The 22397-nt window shown below is 46.9% G+C and overlaps 1 protein-coding gene across 2 annotated transcripts in view; it reads left to right on the forward strand.

Moving 5' to 3' along the window:
- The window catches only part of ALK (ALK receptor tyrosine kinase), a 660105-nt gene that overhangs the window by 580538 nt on the left and 57170 nt on the right, over nucleotides 1-22397 (forward strand). For both annotated transcript variants that reach the window (XM_087863752.1, XM_045809147.2), the window contains 2 exons: nucleotides 1704-1798; nucleotides 1945-2070. In XM_087863752.1, the coding sequence (XP_087719878.1) occupies nucleotides 1704-1798; nucleotides 1945-2070 (221 nt within the window). The remainder of the gene's footprint in view (nucleotides 1-1703; nucleotides 1799-1944; nucleotides 2071-22397) is intronic.

A 22397-nucleotide genomic window follows, 5' to 3' on the forward strand; every position in this document is an offset into this window, starting at 1 on the left:
ATGTTACATGTTTACTTCTGGTTCGACATCTGATTGAGTCTTCCCTGATTGTTAGGCGTGTTCCTGACTCCAACTATGTGCAATTCGCCGTGTCAATCAAACTCTTTTAAACAGCAGCTGCCACTGCTGTTGCCTTGCAGAGCACTTTAGAAACTCTTCTATTTAGAGACCATTCCAGCCCCAGCCTGCATCATGCCTTCCATGCTAAGAGGCCCAGTGGCGGGTTGAGAACCTTGCAGCCCTAATCTCTCAGTAATGAAGAAGGAGGGCAGAGAGAAGGGAGGAAGAGCAGAGAGGGGAGCGGAGCCATGCAGTCTCCCTGGAAAGGGCCCAGTTAGGGCAAAACAGGGGTTTTGTCCCTCTCCCCCTGCTCAGCGGGCACACACATGTCATTCACTTGCTCTGGCACCCCAGGCCCCCTGGAAGGACTCCCGGGTCGCTCAGCACCAGGCCTGGCCCCTCAGCCTGTAGATGACGGGTGAGAAGGTGGGACCCAGAGCAGAGAAATCGGAAAGGTGAGCCATGGGGCCTGACCCACTGCTCCTCCCCCAGGGATGGGATTCTTTCTAGTCTCCAGCCCCAAGTGGCTCTGTGCACCTGTCTTCGTGCTGCCTGCAAGCAGCATCTCTCTCACCCTGGCAACCGCTATAAACAGAACAAGACGACAGTGTTAGGGCCCCTGTTTGCCGCCCTGAGAATCCCAGGCCTGGCTGTGTCCCAGCTGACACAGGCTTGAGCTGGGAGCTCATCCGCAGACCGCGTCCCCCGGGGAGATCGAAGGAAACCGGGACCTTGCCGCAGCTCATAGAGAAACCTGATGCTGTGCGTTGATACACACGTGCCACTCACCATCTCTGCGTCCTTCTGCACCCCTCACACGCCCACCACAGGGGCCCGGCCCTGCGCTGAGCCATCCCTCACTCCAGTGCCTCCGCTGCAGATGCCCTCCCCCCTCACCGTTCCCCAGCCCCACATCCATATCTCTGAGTCCTCGCCTTCCTTCAAAACCAACTTAAATGCTGCTTGTCTGTGAAGAAACCTCAGTGGGGTTTACTGTTAATACTTACAGCCTGCCCTGTGTTGGTTACAAACACTCCCAGGGATCAGAGTCAAATTATTTAATATTTTACAATGGGTCAGGCACTGCACAGAGCAACCCCGATGGACACTGACAGTGGATAAGACGCCAGACGAGACCCCTGTGCTGTGCAGGGGGTTAACCTTTCAGTTGCTGAATAATGGGGAAGACTAGGGGTACCAGGGGAGGGGCCAGGCTGCCTGAGGCAACAAGCAGGGGACACTTGGGGGACAGTAGCTCTTTATCGGTTGGTACAGAAATATTTTAATAACGACTTCGGCTCCACCAGGGAGCACCCCCTGAATATCAAGCCTACCCATTTCTACTGACCCTGCACACCCAAAAAGTGAAAGAGGTCTCCTCGGAGTTTCAGCAGTCCTGAAATCGAGCCCTGAACTCCAGAATGGATTAACCTATGGAACAGTCCCTCAGAAAGGGAAATGCTTCTGTGCTGGAGACATAGGGGGTGCTGTGGACTGCTCCCCTCTCACAACTTCTCCGCGATTAGGGAAGGCTGACCCAAAGGGCAGCTGTGAGCCAGGCATCGGCACACTCAGATGCTGAGTCCTGACAGGTGACCAACCCACGCTGCTCCTTACACACGCTCCTCTTCACACACCTACAGGTTCTGGCTGCAGATTGTTGCGTGGTGGGGCCCAGGATCCAGAGCCACCGTGGCTTTTGACAATATCTCCATCAGCCTGGACTGCTACCTCACCAGTGAGTTCACCCTGTCCCTGGCACTTGCCCCCAACCCGGACAACCCCGGGCCTCGCTATCCCTCCCACCTTCCCCGGGGCACACTCCTCTCTCTCCCTTAAACCGAGCCTCGCTTAACTCAGCCCATGGGGTCTTCTCTGTTCCAGTCAGCGGAGAGGACAAGATGCCACAGAATACAGCCCCCAAATCAAGAAATCTATTTGAGAGAAACCCAAACAAGGAGCCAAAAGTCTGGGAAAACACAAGAGAGACCCCCATCTTTGACCCCACAGGTAAGGGTTCAAGTTACAAATTTGAGCAAAGTCATTTTTGTCGTCGTCGTTGCAAAAGGCAGAAGCAAGATGCGGGCTATGACAGCAGTGGGGGTCTGTGTTTAAAGAACGGGCTAGTCAACCTTTAAAAGGACTGTCACCTGTACCCTGGCCATGGGGCTCTACGAGGAGGTTGTTTGGGTCTCTTACTGCCTGGCTGAATGGAGAGTCTGGAAGTTGAGCAAAGGAGCAACTCTCCTCTGTGTCTGGGGAATACCCAGACACCAACATGGGAGAACCAAACTTATCTCCTTTCCTCAAACTCGGTCCGTTGAAACCATTCCCCATTTACTGAACAAAGCAAACCTTACATCAGATTTCTTCTCCTCGTAAAGAGAGTTAGGCCCTGAATTACCTAGCCGTCACAGGTAAAGGCCCCCAAGCTTCAGGTTCAACACATTTCCCCAAAGCTTGGCTCCCTTCCAAAGCTGTCTGATCCAGCATCTTCTGGGCTGAAAGACTTCTCATAGGGACTCTTGCTGCTTCAAACACAGGCCTCTTCAGCCTCTGGCCCTAAGCCCTGGTGTGACTTCTCAGCTCTTCTTTGTACCACGAGGAAATCTCTTAGAATCAGTCTCCAAAGCCAGAGTGATGTTCCTTGGCAGTTATTAGACCTGTGAGCCTGGCCCTAGAGAAGCTGGGGCCTGACACCAGCAGGTCAAGGGGTTCCCCCAGGTGGGCTGGGTGCCTGGGTGTGGAAGTGAAGTGGGTAACCTGGAGAAGCAGGTGTACAACATGTCCACCCACACTCTTTTTCCTATAAAAGGTTACTTTATTAAAATAACAACAGATAAATGATAAATGTCTAATTTCTACTTACAATGTGAATCCTCATTTAGTACATAGTACGAAGAAAAAAACAAGTGGAGACTTACAGCTTCACGCTAAATTCATTGACTCAACTTATTGCGTAAATATCGGCTTTGCTTTGTCTTCGAGGAAAGAAACCCCTTCCTTTCTCTGCCTGAAAAGCTGCCCCAGGTGTAGCTCTCTCTGTCCCCAGTTCCTGCCTGATCTAACCCAGCGGCCAGACCAGGGGAAAGAGTTCATTGCTGTTCCCCTCACCTCTCCCCTCTCCTCCCTTCACCTTTAATTAAAACCTCAAAACACCTTTTCATTCGTCCACCTGAAAGGGGACCTGCCACCTCTCTCCGTTTCCCTGCTCTGCCTCATCGTTCATGAAAATGGCTAAGGTGAGGGAGGAGGCCTTCTGTTCGTTCGCCGCCCCTCCCCGCCCTCCCACCCCAGTGCCGGACCTCCAGGACTCCCCGGGCCCTGGTCACTGACTGCCTCCCTGCGATGGATTCAGGACACGTTGGGCAATCCTCATGGCAAGCCCTGGCCCCGCCTCACCACCAGCACTGATTACATAGCAGGGGCTCTGGAAACACTTACGGATTGATGGGGTGGCAGGGGGTTGGCGCCAGTGGCCCTTGAGCCTTGAGCTCAGTTCTCGGATGTTGGCAGCCAGCACTTAGGAGAAGCCATCCACCCCGCCTGACTCCCCGGTTTATTGCCATCTAACTCCCACTGTCCCTAAAAGGCTCAGCGATGAGGGTCTGCCCAGTGGCCACTCGGACTAATGAAATCACGCGGCGGCTGGAGAGCGGCGATGCTCCCCCACCGCCTCCAAATAAAATCCGAAGCGAGGGGCTGCCTGAGAGGCTGGAGCTTCCTCTGCTGCCCAAGTCAGCCTGAGAGCAGGAGGCAGGTGGCTGGGGGTCAGCATTCTGTCTCCAGACCCCCTTCTGGAACAACCCCACCTCCAAGGGATGAGGACGCTGAGGCAAATACAGCCCCAAGCACCCTTAGTAGATTCCTTGGAAAGGCTTTAGAACACTGAATACATAGGCAGTGCTTTCCCAGAGACCCGCTCTTGCCCCCCGGGGAGCTAGAGGAGAGGGAGAAACTGAGGCAGGCTCCCAGCCCCTGCTGACAGATGTCCCAGCCCCACCATGCTGCCCACCCCCCACAGGACAAAGCCCATCACACCACCTGAGATGCCACTTGGCCAGGGAGAACAGGCCACCTTGGGTCTATGCCGAGGCCCTCCCTCACCTGGCTTTCACCTAAACCTACGCACACTTCTTGCACACGTCCTCTGTGGCCAGTTATGTGCTCAGAGATGCTGAGCTGAGCAAGACCCAGGTCAGGCGGTCAAAGAACTCCAGTCTACAGTTGGATGGGGAGGGGCGGCCTGCAAATTAGCAGGTCATGGCTGGCAAGGTGAAGCTGAGCCCAGCTCAGAGCTTCTGCCTGCCAGGGCCTCTAGAGAAGAAGAAAGTGCTGCGATGGGAGGGGAAGGGAAGAAGCGATCAAGGAGCATGCCTTCCTGACCCTGGGCTGGGGTGTTTCAGACACCAACCCAACCAAACCTCACTCTGGCCAAGGAGAGTTGCTGGCATTACCACTGTGGGATGAGAAGATGGTCTAGAGGGATGCGTCGCCCGCTGGTAGGGAATGGAGCCAGGATGTGACCCTGAAGTCTACGTTCTTTCAGCCAACTAAGCCACGCCAGGTAGCCAAGTCCAAAGATAAACACGACACATGGGAAAGAGCAGGAGAGCATCTCGGAGAAAAGGCCCTGCACAGCCAGTAAATACATCAGCTCCCGGCCTTCCAGCAAAGGATGGGGGAGACGAAATCACAAGATTCCTTCCCAAAGTTCAGTGCTGTCAGCTTCCGCTGGGCTGGAACGAGGGCGGCTGGTGGCATTTCAGTTCTCCTCCTGACAGGTGTTAGAGCAGCCCCTAGAAACACAAAGGTTACACGGGGGCTCTTGAAAACAGTCTCCCTAAACACTCTGCACGTCCCCTAAGTCAGCCCCACAATGAAGCCCTGGCCTCCAGGTCTGGGGCTTCCCTCACCCCGAAGCCCACGGGGCAGAGCTGAGCCACTGGAACATCGAGGCAGGGAAAAGCCTGTCCAGGTGCTTCACGAAGCATTCTCGGAAGCCTGAGTCACTTTAGCTAATCAGATGAAGAAACTGAGAGAGAAAATGGGGCAAGTATTAAGTCTGGGAAAATTACATTTGTCAGCTTTGCACATACAATTACGCTAACCAAATGCTTGGGATAATGCAATCACAGGGCTGCAGAGTTTCTCTCTCTCTCTCTCTCTCTCTCTCCCTCTCTCTCTCTTTCTCTCCCTGCAGTAATGAATGTGCAAGCAGGCTCTGCCTCCCCCACGAAGCCCAGATAAGGACAGGCAGGACCCCCAAGGCCCACGACCCTGCCTCAGCTTCCTTACCCCTGTCTCCTTCTCCTGTGCGCTCACGTGTTGTGTGGGGAGAGCAGGAGGGAATCAGCTTCAGTAAACTTACATAAGACCGAGCCCAAACCTTGGGCCCAACCCACGAGTATCAGTAACTCACAGAGCCCTGGCATCAAACCACACCCTCGCCTCTGAGTTGGTTAGCGACTGTTGGTTTACTGTTTTCTGAGTACCCATCTCTTGCCGAAGGGTGGGGGGACAATTAAAACTGTGTAGGATCACGAAAAGAGCCCTGGACCAGGACTCAGCAGCTCTCTGCCCAGCCTTGGCAGGCCTGCACGAGCAGGCTGTGGTCCTGGGGTGGGTCCTGCCTGCTCGGCCTTCGCTCTCCTCATCTAGCAGCTGGGGCATGTCAGCAAACCTGCAAGTAGCAGAGCTCAGAGGAGAGGCACTAATGTCAACACAGGCAAAGGCAAGAAAGCGGCTTCTTTCAATAGTCCAGGTTTCAAGTAGACAGTCTCCAGGTCCCTCCTCATCACCAGCCCCGTAGTTTTAAGGGCTGAAGGGATAGGGTGTCAGGGAGCCAGAGCTTCCCTCGCCCATCTCTCTAATTAACCCGTGGCACTGCTAATGTGCCCAGCAGAAAGGGTGACAGACTGTCCATTTCCACACACGCTCCTATGACTCAAGAACAGATGCCAATTTCAATGAGAAAGTTTTATGTGTTTCATATAAATTGATTGAGTCTATTTCTGCTAAATGCATTATCCATTCACCACAGAACAACTATTAGAGTTAATAGAATTTGTAGCTAGAGCCATTATGATCCAAGCATGGCCTTCTGGGGATGACGGCATTGTGGCAAGGCAGGCTTGCCAGGGCCCGGCCCCCTTGCTCAGAGCCTGTCTTCTCGTTTCCACCAGAGCCTTTTGCACTCAGGCACTGCAGGCCCGCCAAGCTCACTTCAGCCGCATACCCAAAGAGTGAGGAGTCACCTAGTTCCCGAACAAATGGATGTATTCTAATCCAATCCCAAACAGATCACAGCATCCTGTCACCTGTTGGCACCACAGACAGCTACCTGGAGGGAGCTGGGGGGAGCTGGGGTCCCTGCTTTTGCCTTAGCTCTTTACTGTGCATCTGTCGGGGAGGCAGGAGGCCCCCAGGTGCGGGGAGGACAGGAAACAAGGGTAGAAGCACCAGAAAGCCCCCCTCACCCTGGCGGTGAGGGGGTTGGGGGACTCCTGTTGGCCTCTTGGCTTCATTCCATCATTAACAGCCTTCCCCAGAGACGCCCAGTGACAGAATCTGGGACTTCCCAAGTGCAGCAGGGACCCAGATCCACCCAGGGTTTTCTTCCCCTACACCATCTGCCTCTGGTCACCTTGGTAGGGGAGGGAGGACCCAGAAGGGCTGCTCGTTCACAACGAAGATTCCTGGTCTCCACGGACCCGTGGGATCTGTCTGTCCAGGAAGAGGAGGTCACACTCTGCATTTGTAACAAACTCTGCAGGAAAGCCTGATTTGAAATAAAGTTTCACAGCCCCAAAGGGCGGGCTGCTCTCTTTAAAGTAGATGAGGAGGAGCCTAGGCCTGGGGAAGGTGAGGGGCTGGCTCAGAGTCACATGGCATACTTTTAGGTTTTTCTCTCTCAGACAGCACAGCATTTTGTCATCTCCTCTTTACACACCTAAAACCACCCGTCGTCACCCGGCAGCTGTCCCGGGCTCTTCTGCGTGCGTCATCTCTTGTACAACCCGCCTTTTACAGATGAGGAAACAGGCCCACGGGGTGTAAGTAACTTGCCTTAAGTTACACGACTTGTATAAAAAGCTGAAACACCTGGTCTTTGTAAAAATCATATAGAAAAGTTAAGTTTTCTAAGCCAGGTAGCATTTGGAAGGGCAAGTTGTGATAAATCTTAAAGGAATCCTACTGTTGACTAGTCTTCTAGAGGAATCTCTTCTCTGAGAAAAAAAACCCTGTCTAAAGTTTTTGCTTCGAGCACATCTGCACCTTCACTGATACGCCAAATGGCACGCTAGGCACACGTGTGCCCACACACGTGGGGAAGCCGATAACTGCAGCCAACGGCACCCCTCTGTGCACCCCAGTCCCCACTGGTGCACATGGACCACACTTTCGTTAGCACCCATTCAACAGGGGGAAGCCGTTCCTTACGACTTGGGCAGCCGTGGGCCGTAGACAGAATCCTGGGGACTTGTTTGGGTGGCTGGCCATTTTCCTGCTCATCTGGCCTGCTTTTTTTTTTTAATAATATTTTTTTATTATATTATGTTAGTCACCATACAGTACATCCCTAGTTTTTGATGTAAAGTTCCATGATTCAACCAAGTATCGTGGATTATCACCTGTTTATAGCAAGGGAACTCATGAAGCACCAGCCTTAACAAGGCTTGTGGGCCCCCAGTCCCCGTGTCAGGTTCCATGGCCGCCCAATTACCATGTCACTCTTCATTGGAGAGCGGCTCCCTTCCCTGGGAGCTAACCAGGCCGGGCTCGGGGAAGAGAGGCGGCATGGAACAAGTTCGTGATGCGGGATCCCCGTGTCTGACGTTCAAGAGTCTTCCACTGCAAGAGGCTTTGTGTGTTGGAGACCCCATCAGCATCCCCAAGACGTGACCTGCATGGTTGCCGAGGGAGAAGAGCCCTTCCGCAGGGATCTGGTGACGGTGCAGGGCAGACGGGAAGGCTCAGTAGGAGGATTGCTCTCCACCCACCCCCGACAGAGCCCCCACCAGCAACAGCTTCCGGAGCCAACAGCCCACCATTGCAGGCGCCCCTTGGGTCTGTACCCGGTTACTAAGCATGTTCAGCTTCTTTCCTTTGGTCCTTACAGCCCTCCCCGCCCCGGCTCCTTGAGGGTAGACGTCACTATCAGAAAGCATCGCTTTGTGTGTGTGTGTGTGTGTGTGTGTGTGTGTGTGTGTGTGTTACTGAAATAGAGTTGGCACACGACGTTATGTTAGTTTCAGGCGTACAACACAGTGATTCAGCAAGTCCGTACGTTATGCTGTGCTCACCACCAGTGTCGCTGCCATCTGGCACCACACAACACTATTGTGATAGCATTGACTAGACTCCCTATGCTGTACCTCTCATGCCCACCACTTGCTCGTTCCGTGACCGGACGCCGCTTCACCCACTCTGAGCCTGGCATACTTTTCAAGAGCACAGGCCACCTGTGTTGAAGCTTCTTCCTTCTCCTTTTTGTGCCTTTATTTCCCCACGTCAAAAAAAAAATGGTGCTTTTCTCTTCAGTGCTTCTATTTCGTAGGCTTGGTAAGAGGATTAGGCGAGTGCATGCCTGTCCCGGGCTGAAGGAGGAGTAGGACCCGAAGTGACCTGTATGAGTCTCGCTGTGTTCCTCATTTCAGAAGTGAGGAGCCCGCATCAGGAAGGTTGCGTGACTTGTCCCCCCCAGTCAAGTGCAGGCTCAAGTTGGCTCACTCCAGAGTCTTCCCAGTCTAACCCCATACCCACGGGGAGCAGTCCCAGATACCACCCAGCTGCTGGCGAGGGAGGAGGTCTTGCTGCATCCAGATGGACTGGTTTTCTCATTCCAACTTAGGAGATTCAGCTCAGCATTCAACAGAAAACATCACTGCTTTCTAGTCACTGTGTTTTTAGAATTCCCTGAATACCAATCCTTAAAAAAAAAAAAAAATCATGTAGGGCTGAGTTCAATTCAACAAGCTTAACAAGCATGTGCCAAGCCCCGTGCTGGGTGCCCCGGGGCCGGCATCTAGGAAGGAGCCCGTGTACCACCCAGAGCTGGATCTGTAAGCCTGAGGTGCAAGCATGGCTATGTCTGCACAGGGGAGATCCTGGCTCCCTTTCCAATTTCTAATTCTGATCGCATCTGGAATTCGGACGGGTCCCCCCTCCCCCACTCCATGGCTCTGACTTCACCCTGCTCTGGGTGGTGAGGAGGTCTTCATCCAAGATTGGTGCATTACAAATACTACTGAACTGATCGTCATTTTTGAAATGGCCCTTTGAGAAAGGAAAGAATCTATGCTGTTACTTCAGAATCTCCCAACCCTGGGCCCCACTGGAGAGAGAGCACATCATCGTCCAGCTCTGACGGACTCAAATACACCTCACAAAGCCCTAGTCTAATGCTACGTGCTGGTCGGAATCATGGCAGAGCTACAGACAAAATGCCTTAACGCCAGGCCATGACTCCTGTTAGAAGAGAGGATTCACTGCCTTTCGCTCTCCTGGACGGCCTAAGAAAACATGTTCCTTTTACCCATTCATTTCAGTGGAAGGCTGCATAAGTGGGAGACGACAAATGATCCAGGAACTCTGGTCTCAGCATGGCTTGATTAAGGTCATTTAGCTCCAAGACCAGCAGAACACAAAAAGCCCCTCCATCCGTGCAAATATGTTAAGCACTTGTTTGGGGGAAAGACCGCTTTTAAGTATCACCCTACTCCCAGACTTGCTGGTTCAGCCTGCAGAACAAACCTGCACCCTCTTGGAGCCTATTCAGTTTTCTGCTTGTGGCAGCAAAGCTTCAGTGGTCCTGGACAGAGAGCTATTTTGTTTTGTTTTGTTTTAACTCCTCTGGGCCCAGAGCTGGATAAGAACTAAGAGGAGAAAGGCTGAAATACTAACTCTGGATCACATAAGGGGATCCTCCCAACTTGCTCCTCCACTCACAAGAGGAAAGGGGACAAAAGGTGGGATCACCCTCGCCATCACTGTGTCAAGGAGGAGCGAGGACACCCGGGAGAGTGCAGCCTAGCCAGGGCCCTCCACACTGGCTGCTTACACAGAAGATGAGGCAGCCAGGGAAGGTGCTGGCAGGGGGGTTTAGAGTGGCTAGATAATGATCAATTGGTTTATAACAAATTACCATAAATGCACAACACACTTGTTATATTAGTTTCTGTGGGTCAGGGCACGAAGCACAGTTCAGCTGGGTTTTCTCCTTCATTGTTTCTCATACGGTTGCAGTCAAGGTGTTATCAATGGCTGGGTCTCATCTGACAGCTCAACCAGGGAAGGTGTCACTCCCAAGTTCACATGATCGTTGGCAGTTCTTGAGCAGCCTAGGAAGAGAGGAGGAGGAGGGAGAGGGTAAAAGAGGGAGAGAGAGAGAGTCTGCAAGCAAGATGGAAGTTACAATCTTTTGTAATGTAGTCAGGAAAATGACATCCCATCCCCTTTACCATATTGTATTGTTTAGAAGCAATGCACAGGTCTCACCCATGCTCAAAGGGAGGAGACTAAGCAAGGTGTGACTACCAGGACTCAGAGATCATTGGGGACCACCTTAGAACCTAGCTGCAGTGGGCTTTCGTGTGCCAGAGATCACCCGATTGCCAGGAAGCTTTGAGAACTCATTGTGGAGGCTGATGGGCAGTATTCCTGGAAGGATCTCAAGCTTATCAGACACTTAAATATTCACAAAACACCTACTGAGTGCCAGTCCACAGCAAGATGATAAATGAGTTGGTCAAGAATTCTGGAGACTAAGGTTCTAGCTTTGTGATTTGAATAGAATCAAACATTCTGGGCCCCAGTCTTTTCCTTTGTGTGTAAAGCAGGGATAAGAATTACCTGTCACACTTCTTTCTCAGAGCAGGCTACTGTACTGAGCAAATGAGCTCATTTCTAGCAGGCTTTGAAGAGTACAAAAGAATATACTAACATAAAATGTTCTTGTGATATTGTTATTAACATTATTATTAAAATATATAATGGAAAAGATTGGGCTACTCATCCCTCCATATGTTGCCCTCTATAAATTTTCAGTGTATTTATAATCCTCCTCCTCCCCAAACTATGAGCCGTGTACGTTTGTTTATACATAAGTGTGTGTTATAAGTATATTTTTCCTTGAAATTTTTGCAAAAGTTTCAAGCAAATCCCAGCTCTGCACTCTTAAAGCTAAAAAGAGAGGAGGGGTAGTATTTTGCATTTTGGGTCCTCTGGTACAATCAGTTCTCTCCCAATACAGTTTATCTTCAGTTTGCAAATGAAACCTTCAAACTCCTTTTGGGGGAAATACATGACTTATGTGGGGCCATAGAGGATTGCCCCAAAAAGACCCATTTACTGATACAAATTGAAAGAGGTATTTTAGTCTTTTACGGCTTGTCAAAATCTCAGTCATATGAGAACTCCAGAACTTTCTCCAGGAACAGTTTTTTAATCAAATCCCAGGAGATTGGATCTGAGAGGCCTGACTGGGTTTTTATAGTGAATATTGAGAGTATTTTCCTAATAATGTGAGCACATTGTACACATTTAATTATTCTTTTTAAGTGACTGACATATTGATCCTACTCCAGGATTAATGTTAATAAGTGAGGAAAATAAGGCATGGTTTGGGCTTGTCCATCAACCTAACAGAATCAGAAAAACTCCCCGGGGCCTCAGAATAACTACCTGGAAAAGAGACTGTTCATTTTCCTCAACCAGCTTTATGACTTTGATCCTACTAATAGTCCATACAGTCTATCAGTTGATAGTTCCGTCAGCCATCAGGTCAGTGGAGGGTCCACACCACTAAGGAGTAGGGCTCAAACATTCTCTTCAAGACTGTGGGGCTCCCTACATCTCAGTAATGTGCGTCTGGTTGTGTGTCTATGAGTGTGTGCTGGTGTGATGTGAATGACTATATGGAGATGTGTGCTGTCTCCTCGGTACCCTACCCCTTTCTGTTGTGTAGTCATGGCTAAGAGACAAAATACCTTTCAACAAACACCTGTTTATACCACCAAGACTACCCTGGCTCTTTCCATCCTATATTGCTCTAATGCTAATACAGGAACACAAAGGGCCAATGGTGCTCCCACCAAACTACACGCAGTACCCTCTGCATGCATGATGTCCTCCTTCTGACCCCTCGAGTGGGTTTGAGGGCTGGTATGGCCTACTCTCTTCTTCTATATTATTTCGTTCTTCACTCAGCGAAGGTCTATTAACTTCCTCCCATATGACTGGCACTGTTTTAGGTCCTGGAGACAAAGCAGTGAACAGAATCGACCAAGCCTCACTTGGGCTTATAGAGTTTACATGCCAGTGAGGGTAACAGAAAACACACAAGTGTACAGGTGATATATTTCAGTGATGTTTTGTGAAGAACATAAAGCAAGTTAAGGGGACAGAAATGACAGTGGCAAAGCATATGTGATGTGTACGTATGTGCTATCATGATGGGGGTGTTAACAGAGAAAACTTCAGGTTCCTTCAAGTGTGTGTCCGAGCAGAACCAGATGATACTATTCATTACTAACATTAAAGTCCTACTTTTTACTCGTAGGCAGACGCAGCCTGGGAAAACCTCCAAGGCCCTCACAACGTAGCTACAACTCTCATAAATGTAAAGGCCTTGATTATGAAGTGTGCAGAGACACAGCCGAGGGTGGGTGAAGAAAGGGCAGCGCACGCCTGGGCTGTGCAGGTCAGGCAGGGAGAGCGACCCAAATGCCTGGCTCTCCACCAGGGGGAAGGCAAGCTGAAGGCCATGTACAGTGTCTTAAAAAGCTTTGGAAACCTACTCCCTCTCCAAGCCAGCATCCCTGCTTGAGGGAAGCAGCAGGAGTCTCTGGTCATTGGCATTTTTACTACAAGCAGGTGGAGATCTTGATTTAGAAGGGTCCGTTCTGATTGAAGTAGGATCTGGGCAATGGCTGGGAGGCCAAGGAAGGGTCCAGTCCCATAACAAAAAGTACTTTATAGATGATTGCTGACATTAGTTCAGTGACCCTATACATGACTAGTGTCATTAATCAGTGCCTGATGATGGGGAGATGCACATCTCTGTGATCTTCTTGGCTTTTTCCCTGTGTTCGTTTCTTATGGCGCTGCATCTCCAGCCACCATGGTGGCAGCATAGGCAGGAATAAGAAAGAAATGTCTCTTCTCCTCTTTTCTCTAGCCCTCTCACTCAGATACTTTGCCTTCTCTTTTTGGACCACCATTTGGTCCTATTTCTTCCACCACTACTTTCCCTTCTGCCCTCAACATTTGGATTTCTCACCCTATCAGGTGTCCTTGTTCTCTAATTCATCTTAGAAGGTCCAAGACCCAGACCCAGAAGCCAGGACATTTGTTCTTTCTAGTTCCAAATCACTTGGCCAGTTGGGCCACCAGCCCTTCATCTGTCCATCTGTCAGAAGCATTCTAGTCACAAGGGCCTTGTAAGGATTTCACCCTTCATGACTCAGAACCAGACAATAAGCAAGAACTACAAAGAATAAAGCAATGAAGGGCCTGGCCTCCTGTACTGTTGCCCCTCACTCAGGAGTCAGTGAATCCTCTTAACATAACCCCTGTGGCCGAGCAGTAGACTAACGTCTTCTCTCCCCCCACAGTCCATGGACAAGAGCAGAAAAGGGCAGAAATCAATGACTCTTCAGGCATGTGGTGAGGCTAGAGTTTGAACCACCACCACTTCCCACTTGAAACTCAAAACCAAATCCATTAAGTGTAACCCCCAGATGGGTGAGTCTGCAACACCCCTCTCCCTATCAAATACTTTATTAACACAACTCTGGCCTGAAGCCAACTTGGGAATAACAAAATTAGCCCCGAGGACTCCCTTAACTTAATTTTTACAGCTATGCTTTCAGGAGAGTGTTTTTCCTGTGACCTTTCTCTTCTCTCATGTGTTACTGACTTTCCCTCAGGGAGCAGGGGGTGGCTGAGAACACAACACAGGAGCCATTAAAAACTCCCTCAGATTGCCGGGTGTCAGAGCTGTTTAGGGTAATTCCGTCCTGAAAGCAGCTTTTATCTCAACAGCCCTGACTTGTTGCCCTGTTGATGGGGAGCTGGCTCGCTCAGAGGTTCCCTTCCTTGAAGGGATAGCTGCCTCCCAGCAGAGAGGTACACGGTCCTCTGGTCTTTGTTCTCTGGGAGACCTCAGCATTTTTAGGCATCCTACCTGTCTAGTGGAACTGTGTGAGGGGCAAAGGAGACGATGGTATGACAGTAAAACACAGACCATGTACAGGAGCATATCTAGCACAGAGGACAGGGCCGGTGTTTTAATTATTGTTGCCACCTCCTAATTTCTCATCATCAAAAAAAAAAAAAAAAAAAACGAGAAATGACCAGAAGGCTCTGCACAAATGAACATGGTGTGTGGATGTGTGAGTGTGGTGTTTGTGTGCATGAGTGTGGTGTGTGTATGTGGTGTGTGTGTGGAGTATATGAGTGGGTCATGTTTGGTGTGAGAGTTTGTGTGATGTGTGTGAGTGAATGTCAGTGTGAGCATGTGAGAGTCTGGTGGTGGGTGGAGTGTATGTGTGGTGTGAGAGTGTTGTGGGTGTGAATGTGTGTGTGAGAGTATGTGTGTGAGTGCATGGTGGGTGTGAGAGTATGCGTGTGTGTGCATATGTCATGCAAGGAAACTCAATCTGAGAAGCAAACTAGAACATGGAAAATCCACCAACTTAGGACTGTGTTGTAGGAAGAGTAAATGTGACCTGCCTCTCCTCACTTAGCCCAGAATTTAACTTTTCTACATGCCCGCCTATCTGGTAAGGTAAAATGATTCTTCCCCCTTCCTTCTCTACTGACCTAACATAGTTTTCAGGAGATAAATTTGCTGGAGGATGGAGGTGCTACATAAATGTGTTGTAATTAAATATATTGAAACTGGAGGCCTAAAGAATCCAGCCCTGTTCACTCAAATCATAGTAATGTCTTTTGACCTAAGATTAGACTTCCAGGAACTTCCACCATCTACCCAATAGAAGTGCAAAGTATCAGTAGATTTCAAAACTGTGAGATAAAGGCTTCTTGCAGCTAGCTGGGGCCACTCTCACACCGTCATCCAACACTGAGTGTAAAATAAGATGATACATAGGAGGATGTGCTGAAGCACTAGGAAAACATGAGTGACAGTGAACAAGAAGAAAGTGAATTAATATAAAGTATTTAGATCTGGGGCCTTTTCATGAAGGGACAAATAGCCCTAAACAACTGGTTACGTCTGGGTGGCACTATCAAGAAAAAGTTAAATTATACCTGGTGGGCTGTATCCCAAAAAAGGCGACATGAGGTAACAGCAAGTTCTAGGCCATGGTCATCAGAGATGTCCCTGACATGTAGTATGAAAAACCCTGCAGCTCCAGGAATAGAAATGCAGGTGAGAGACCTGACCAGACAGATGATATAAAAGAGCTAATCATAGCAAGGGACCTCAAGCAATTCCTACATTACAGTTTTTCTCAAGGATTCTGGGAAGATGGCAGTAATGGTGATACCAGCATAGTTGTCTATCTCTCTGAATCTAAAAGCAAAGCAACCATATATCAAAACTGAAAACCCATGGACATTTACAACAAAATTTTTTTATTAAAAAATACCCCAAATACAAATGGATGAGGACAAAGTACAACCACCATTAAGATCTGCCTAATATCAGCATCTGAGCAAGAGAAAGGAGATGAAGGCAACAGGCTCTCTTATAAACCTGAGAGCAGGAGAAAATTGCTGACAGATACTTGCTGGAAATGACTGACAACCAATGTGAAAACCATTCCTGAAACTGGGAGAGGCTTTATCCAGTCCAGGGGTATGTGAGTACAAAGGGCCATGGTAATGTTTGAAGGAGCTAAGGCGACTGGCCACCAAGCCTCCTTTCCAGGAAAGAGCCCATACTAAGAAGAAATTTCTACATGTCAAATCAACATTAAGGAGGATAGGAATAACAGAGATATTAATTAATTAATTAATTAATTAATTAATTTAAAAAAGAATGTCCAGATAAATATGAAGGAAAGAAACAGAGCCAGAAACGTTTGAGGGCAAACCACTGTATTTTTCAACACATATGAAAAAAAGAATGCAAGGAGCTCTGTGAAGTTAGAAAACCTCCTGAACTCTGAAAGTCCTAGAAAATTAATCTCATGTAAAAATGCATAGGTATCAAGACCAAATCCCACCCACATTATAATAAGAATTTTAAAAGAGCATAGAAGACAAAATAGCCTCACAGAAAAATGAAAGCATACCAGAAAGACACATCCACAAAAGAGAACAAAATTGTGACCTATTTCCAAATGAGTTGACACTAAAACAGCAATACAAGACATGAAAATACAACATAAATCCACGTTACCAAAGATCTAAAACTAAGTGGTAGAACTAAAAAAAAATTGAGATAAAAGGAAAAAATAATTTCAGAAATGATGACTAAATTTGAAGGTATGCAAGAGCAAATAAACACAACAGTTAATGCCTTACAGGAAGTAGAAGGTGAAAAGAAAAAAAATTTTTTAATAAAAAAGATGACATCCATCAAGATAGGCAGAGAAGATCCAACATGCAGATAACAGGAGTGCCTGAAGAAGAAAATTGGAGAAAGGGAACAAAACAAATGCTTAAAGCTATAATTCAAGGAAGATTTTCTTACTGAATCTAATTATTAAAAGAGCACACTGTGTTGCTGAGAATACTAACACAGGTGAGTAATACCAAAGGGTATTCCAGTAAAATTGCTGGAAATTAAAGAAAAATAAGAAAAGGACTTTGGGCACCTAAGCAAAAACAGCAAGTGATTTATTAGAGAAAGAAATTTAGATTCTCCTCAGATTTTTTGATAGTACTACTTTATACCAGAAAAAAATGGAATAATATATTTAATATACTCAAGGGAAAAAATATTATCAATATCCAAGAACTCAAAGAATATTATTCCCATGAGCACTTCCTAAAGAATCTACTTGAAAACAAGCTTCAGACAACCAAAATGACTAGATATATGTCAACATGACTGATAGAAGCATTAAACATACAGCACGTACAGAAGTGAGACTAACTAGAGGTTATAGAGGAAAGAGTATTGTTTGTAATGGTGATATGCCCAAACATAGTTGTAGCTAGAGTACAATTTCGGGAAATTATAGGAGAAATGAGAGCACATACGCCAAAATAATTTTTAACTGATTACAGTTTTTATTTTTTTATTTTATTTCATTATATTTTTAGAGAGAGAATGAAAGCAGGAGAGGGGTAGGGGGGAAGATGAGTCTTAAGCAGGCTCCGTGCCCATCATGGAGCCCAACGAGGGACTTGATCTCACCACCCTGAGATCCTGACCTGAGCCAAAATCAAGAGTCAGATGCTTAGCTGACTGAGCCACCCAGGCATTCCCTGATCTCAGTTTTTATGTCGATGATGGTAAAGTAGCAGTGTTGTAACTCTGATACTATTGTGTGTGATGAAGGATGAAGTAACTGAGTAATTACAGAATATTCTAAAGCTATTATCAACTGTGTTCTTGAGAACCAAGATTCTCAGTGTGGAAAAAAGAACTGCAGATGTAATACAGAAGAGATTAAATTTAAAACCTTGCAGTCCTGGGGCGCCTGGGTAGTGCAGTTGTTAAGCGTCTGCCTTCGGCTCAGGGCGTGATCCCGGCGTTCTGGGATCGAGCCCCACGTCAGGCTCCTCTGCTATGAGCCTGCTTCTTCCTCTCCCACTCCCCCTGCTCGTGTTCCCTCTCTCGCTGGCTGTCTCTATCTCTGTCGAATAAATAAATAAAATTTAAAGCAAACAAACAAACAAAAAATAAAACCTTGCAGTCCTGAATTTGAGCTGAAAATATCATCGTGAGCTCATGAGGTATTTTGTCATAGACCTATGGGTCTACTTCATATGTATGTGTGTTTATACTGATAAACATACATGTATCTTAGCTCTGTCCTCTAAGAAGCCTAGAAACAGTCACCAGCCCAGTAGCAGTAAGTACCCACGGCACCTAGGCTGTGTACTGACAGGATCTTTTTTCACTAAAAGAAATCAGAGCTTTTGAGAAAATGACTGAGCCCAGTTCTGCAGAAGGAACATTTCATCATACCATATAGCAAGGAAGCAAAATAACTCAGGAAGCTTCCACTGAGCAAAAACGTGACAATATGAACTTCTAAAAGATAATAATTGTGATTAATTAAAACTCAAAAATATGTTTAAATTCGGGGATTAATAATGGTTTATAAACAACTGATTGGTCAACTTCAGAGGACAATAGAAAATGAATCCATCATCTTGAAAACTATAAATAAGATGAAGGAATTGAGCATTTACCCTGCCGTTCCTGTATGAACTGTACCACTGGGTAACCAAGTAGTAGATGAAAGGAAGCATCTCTTCATATATTTCAACTAATAAATAAGTGGAAAAGGTATCATTTGAATATTATTATTTTGCAACTCCCAATAAATAAATGAACCTAAGCATTAAGTTTCAACAACTCCTACCATTCCCCCCCTCCAAAAAAAAAGGCAATAATCACTGATCACATATCTAGAAGGGGACACTGCTCCATTATTTAAAGAGTCAAGACAGATGACAGAAATTGTTTTAACCTCATGATGGCTGTAATATGTGTATTATTTTTATTTTTCCCTAATAAGGAGAACCGTTTATTAATTTTCCTCATGTACCCAAAAAGGGTTACTTTTTTCAATTTGTAATCAAGAATGGTGTCCTATACATGTATGGATGGTGAATGATTTTATTTACTTGGATTTTGGTCATGACTTTATTTAATGGTATCTACAATGGCCATCAAAATGGTTCAGTATGCCACAGCTCCCGTGAAGTTCAGCTCAGCCAACAATATAGAGAGAATTCAACTCTGTGGATCAGAATCAAAATGGTACCAAAAAATCCACCTGCATCATTGAGTGCTCTTCTGCGGTACAGCCACATAGGCCTTCAACAGAAGGCAGATCCTTGTTATTGTGATTAATAGTAATAGTTGAAAACTTATTTTCCTTGGTATCACACTTTATTTCTTTACATTCAATTGAGCAGATAAGATGGCTCAGCAACAGTAATAAAACTAGTGCAATCACTGTCTAGCCTATTTTTTGTAGCATTGTGCGGTGTATTACTAATTGATTTGTTTCTTCTTGGAGGGTACTGCAATACACTTAAAATGAAACCCAGTGTTTAATGGGTATTTCCTTACTCAGTTGTCTATAACCAATCAGTATTTTGATGTTTGTGGGTTCTTTGTGCAATTTAGATGTGAATGAGTATTAAACTAGTTTTCCAGTGTGTGGTATAAGTAGAACAAGATGAAGCAGTTCTTTTTTTTCTTTCTTTCTTAAATGAGTTTTAATACAATAGTTTTGGTCTTATTTTTGTTGTTTTTTGTTGTTGTTGTTGTTGTTGTTTTCAAGAGAAAAGAACCAGGCTTCCTCCTCCCCCTACCCCCAATCCACGCTCCTCGTTGGGGGGCATTCGATCCTCCTATAGCCCCACAGAACCTCAGGGACCAATGTAGACTCTCACGGAGGGGGATAAGAGGACGCTTGTGCTCTCAGATTGGCAGTTCAGCATCAAGCCCACCTCACTACTAGTCTAACTATGACCTTGATCTTCTCGCCAAAAACCAAGGTTTTGCCTGATTGCTTCATGACCCCAATCCCTCTCTCTTATAGCTCTGCTTCCTGGCCTTGTAAACATTCCAGTTCCTGGATTTACCTTTTGACACCTCCTGGCTCCCCATGGCCTCTCTGGGGACCAGAGTCCTGAGGCTGAGCACCTGCTTTCCCTGGCTTATGCCCACGACTCCCTAAAGCCTGTACTCTGCTAGGCTATGATACTATAGGACCACGGTTCTGGGGCTGAGAGTCTACCCACCATGCTATCCTGACCAGACTCTCACCTGGCCCCTCATGGTGGCCTGCCTACTCTCTGGGCCTGAGCAAGCTTGGTATGGTCTGTCCTGGCTTTATGTAGCCCAAGTCTTATGGATTTAAAAGGGAAAAAAAAACCCAGACTCTTAGACAAGTTCCATGAGGATTTCCTGGTGAGTCTAGCACCTCTTCAAGTCTTGAACTGGAACTCAGAAGATCTATGCTTAATTCCTGGCTTGACTGATTATTCATTCTGTGTACCACAGGCCAGTCACTTGGCTTCTCTGAACTTGAATTTCATGATTTTTAAATTTAATACAAACATAACATCACGGTGTCTTTATTTAATACCATTAAATAAAGTCATGACCAAAATCCTCATATCATGTGCACATTCTATATTGAGAGGTTTTTGCCTTTCGTGAAAGGAGTTTACTTCTCAGGTGTCTGAGGTTCAGCCCTTCCTGCCTGACACACACACGGAAGGAAGCATAAAACAAGTTAGGAAACAAATGGCTTCTACCCGGAGATCAAAGCTCACCTTGACTTCTCCTGCCCCTGGGACTACTGTCACTAATTCTCCTGCCTCTCAGGTTCTGACCTGCCTGCTTTGATCTGTAAGTTTGTATCCAATACTTTCCACCCCCAGAGACATTTCCGAAAATCAACCTAGTGTTTGCCTACCCTCTCATGGTTATAACTCTATCTGCCTTAGCTTAGAACTGATCTCATGCCTGGATATCCTGCCTGACGTTCTGCAAGACCATTCCTGCTCCCAGGGTCCCTTTCCAGATGCCTCCTCTGGGGCCCTCCTAGGCCTATGGCAGTTAATACCACCAAGCTCAGAGCAGCAGTAATTTCCATTTACATCCATGAACCCACCTCTCAAGCAAGGATCTGGAAATTATTATAGTCTTCTCCCAAAAAGCCTTAACCCAGTGCTCAGTTGAGGGGGGCCAACATTGTGTTAGGCACTTTAGAGGGACACCAGAAATAAAGCAGAATAGCAATTTTCCCTGTTCCCTTATACAAAGCCACAAGAACGCATGCTTCTGGTAACCTTATCTCGAAAAACAGATTCTACCATTAAAGTGCTAGGAAAGACACAGGATCAGGGACTCATGTAGGGACAATATGAAAAGGCTAGAAGTCTTCAGGATAGGAAGCTGGGAAGGGCTTGATCACCACCAAAGGATCTTTGGACAGAGAAAGAAGAGCCCCCAATTTCTAGTTCCTTCTCTAAGGCTGATTTACTCAGAAAAGTCTCCTCCCTTCTCTAGAATGTTCTTTCTCCATTTTGACAATGAAGTCCATGGGACTTAGTTCACAAATCTGGTTGATTCTCCTGAGAAGATTTTTACAAAATGAAAGTATTGTCCTCTCCCAACCATCACCCAACCTAGTATCTACTAATCGGAATCTCCAGGGCTCTGAAATTCACTTTTTAAGGTCCTCAGGTGGTTGGAGGACCACTGAATTCAGTGATCTCCAAGGTCCCATCTTGCCGTGACATTCGATGATGTCGGATTCCGGACAGAATGAGCAAAGGGAACCAACAGGATGAAGCTCGAGCAAGACAAGCCCACACACATAAGAAGCAGGACAGCCCTTAAACAATGGGCAATGAACTCAGAAACCCCATACCCCTAAAAGCTAAAGCTGGTGGGAAACATAAATTGATTCCAAGCAAGTCTGGGCAGATTTATGAGGGTCAGGGCTGTCTGAGGGAGCAGGGAGGACCACCATGCCTGGAAGGCTGCTGAAAGCAAGAGAATTCTAGCTGTATAAATCATGGATCTGACCTGGGATGGCAATCCTATTCCCATGGAATTCACTCTAGAAAGAATTTTCTCTCTGGACCTTTCCATCAGAAATCACTGAAAATAAAAACAAAATTTTGTGTATAGAAACCACCTGAGACTAATATATGTTCACTGAGTTGGGAAAAAACTGATCCCTTTATTGTGAAACAGCCCCAGTGTCCCTCCTTTTATGGAATGGGGAACATAAATCTTGAGATTGGGTGTCTCTGTTTCCCACAGTAAGAAACTGAAGAGAAACTTATGCAATTTTAAACTGTATTCATTATGCATCTCTAATGCCAAATGTTCTTCTATCACTTTGCTTAGGTCATCATTCGGTAGTCTCACTAAGTCTAATCTTGGTTTGTTCAGATTAGGAAACTGAGGCTTAGAGAGGTATATGATTTACCCCGAGTATCATAGCTGGTCAGGAGCAAAATTCAGGATAGGAAAAGTTAGCCCATGCAGATCCAAAGCCCATGCTTCTCTTCCTACCTCACCAAATGCCCTACCTGGTCAAGAAGAAGAATCCCAGCCTCTCTGGGAATGTCTCAGAACATTGAGAGCAATGTTAACCGAGACTGAAGTTAGAAGTGGGTCCCACGGAAGAGGAGATGCTCAGGTAGGGTGCCAC

This window comes from Ursus americanus, chromosome 7 (assembly GCF_024610735.1).
Source record: "Ursus americanus isolate L20-20 chromosome 7, mUrsAme1.1.p, whole genome shotgun sequence".
Lineage (NCBI taxonomy): Eukaryota > Metazoa > Chordata > Mammalia > Carnivora > Ursidae > Ursus > Ursus americanus.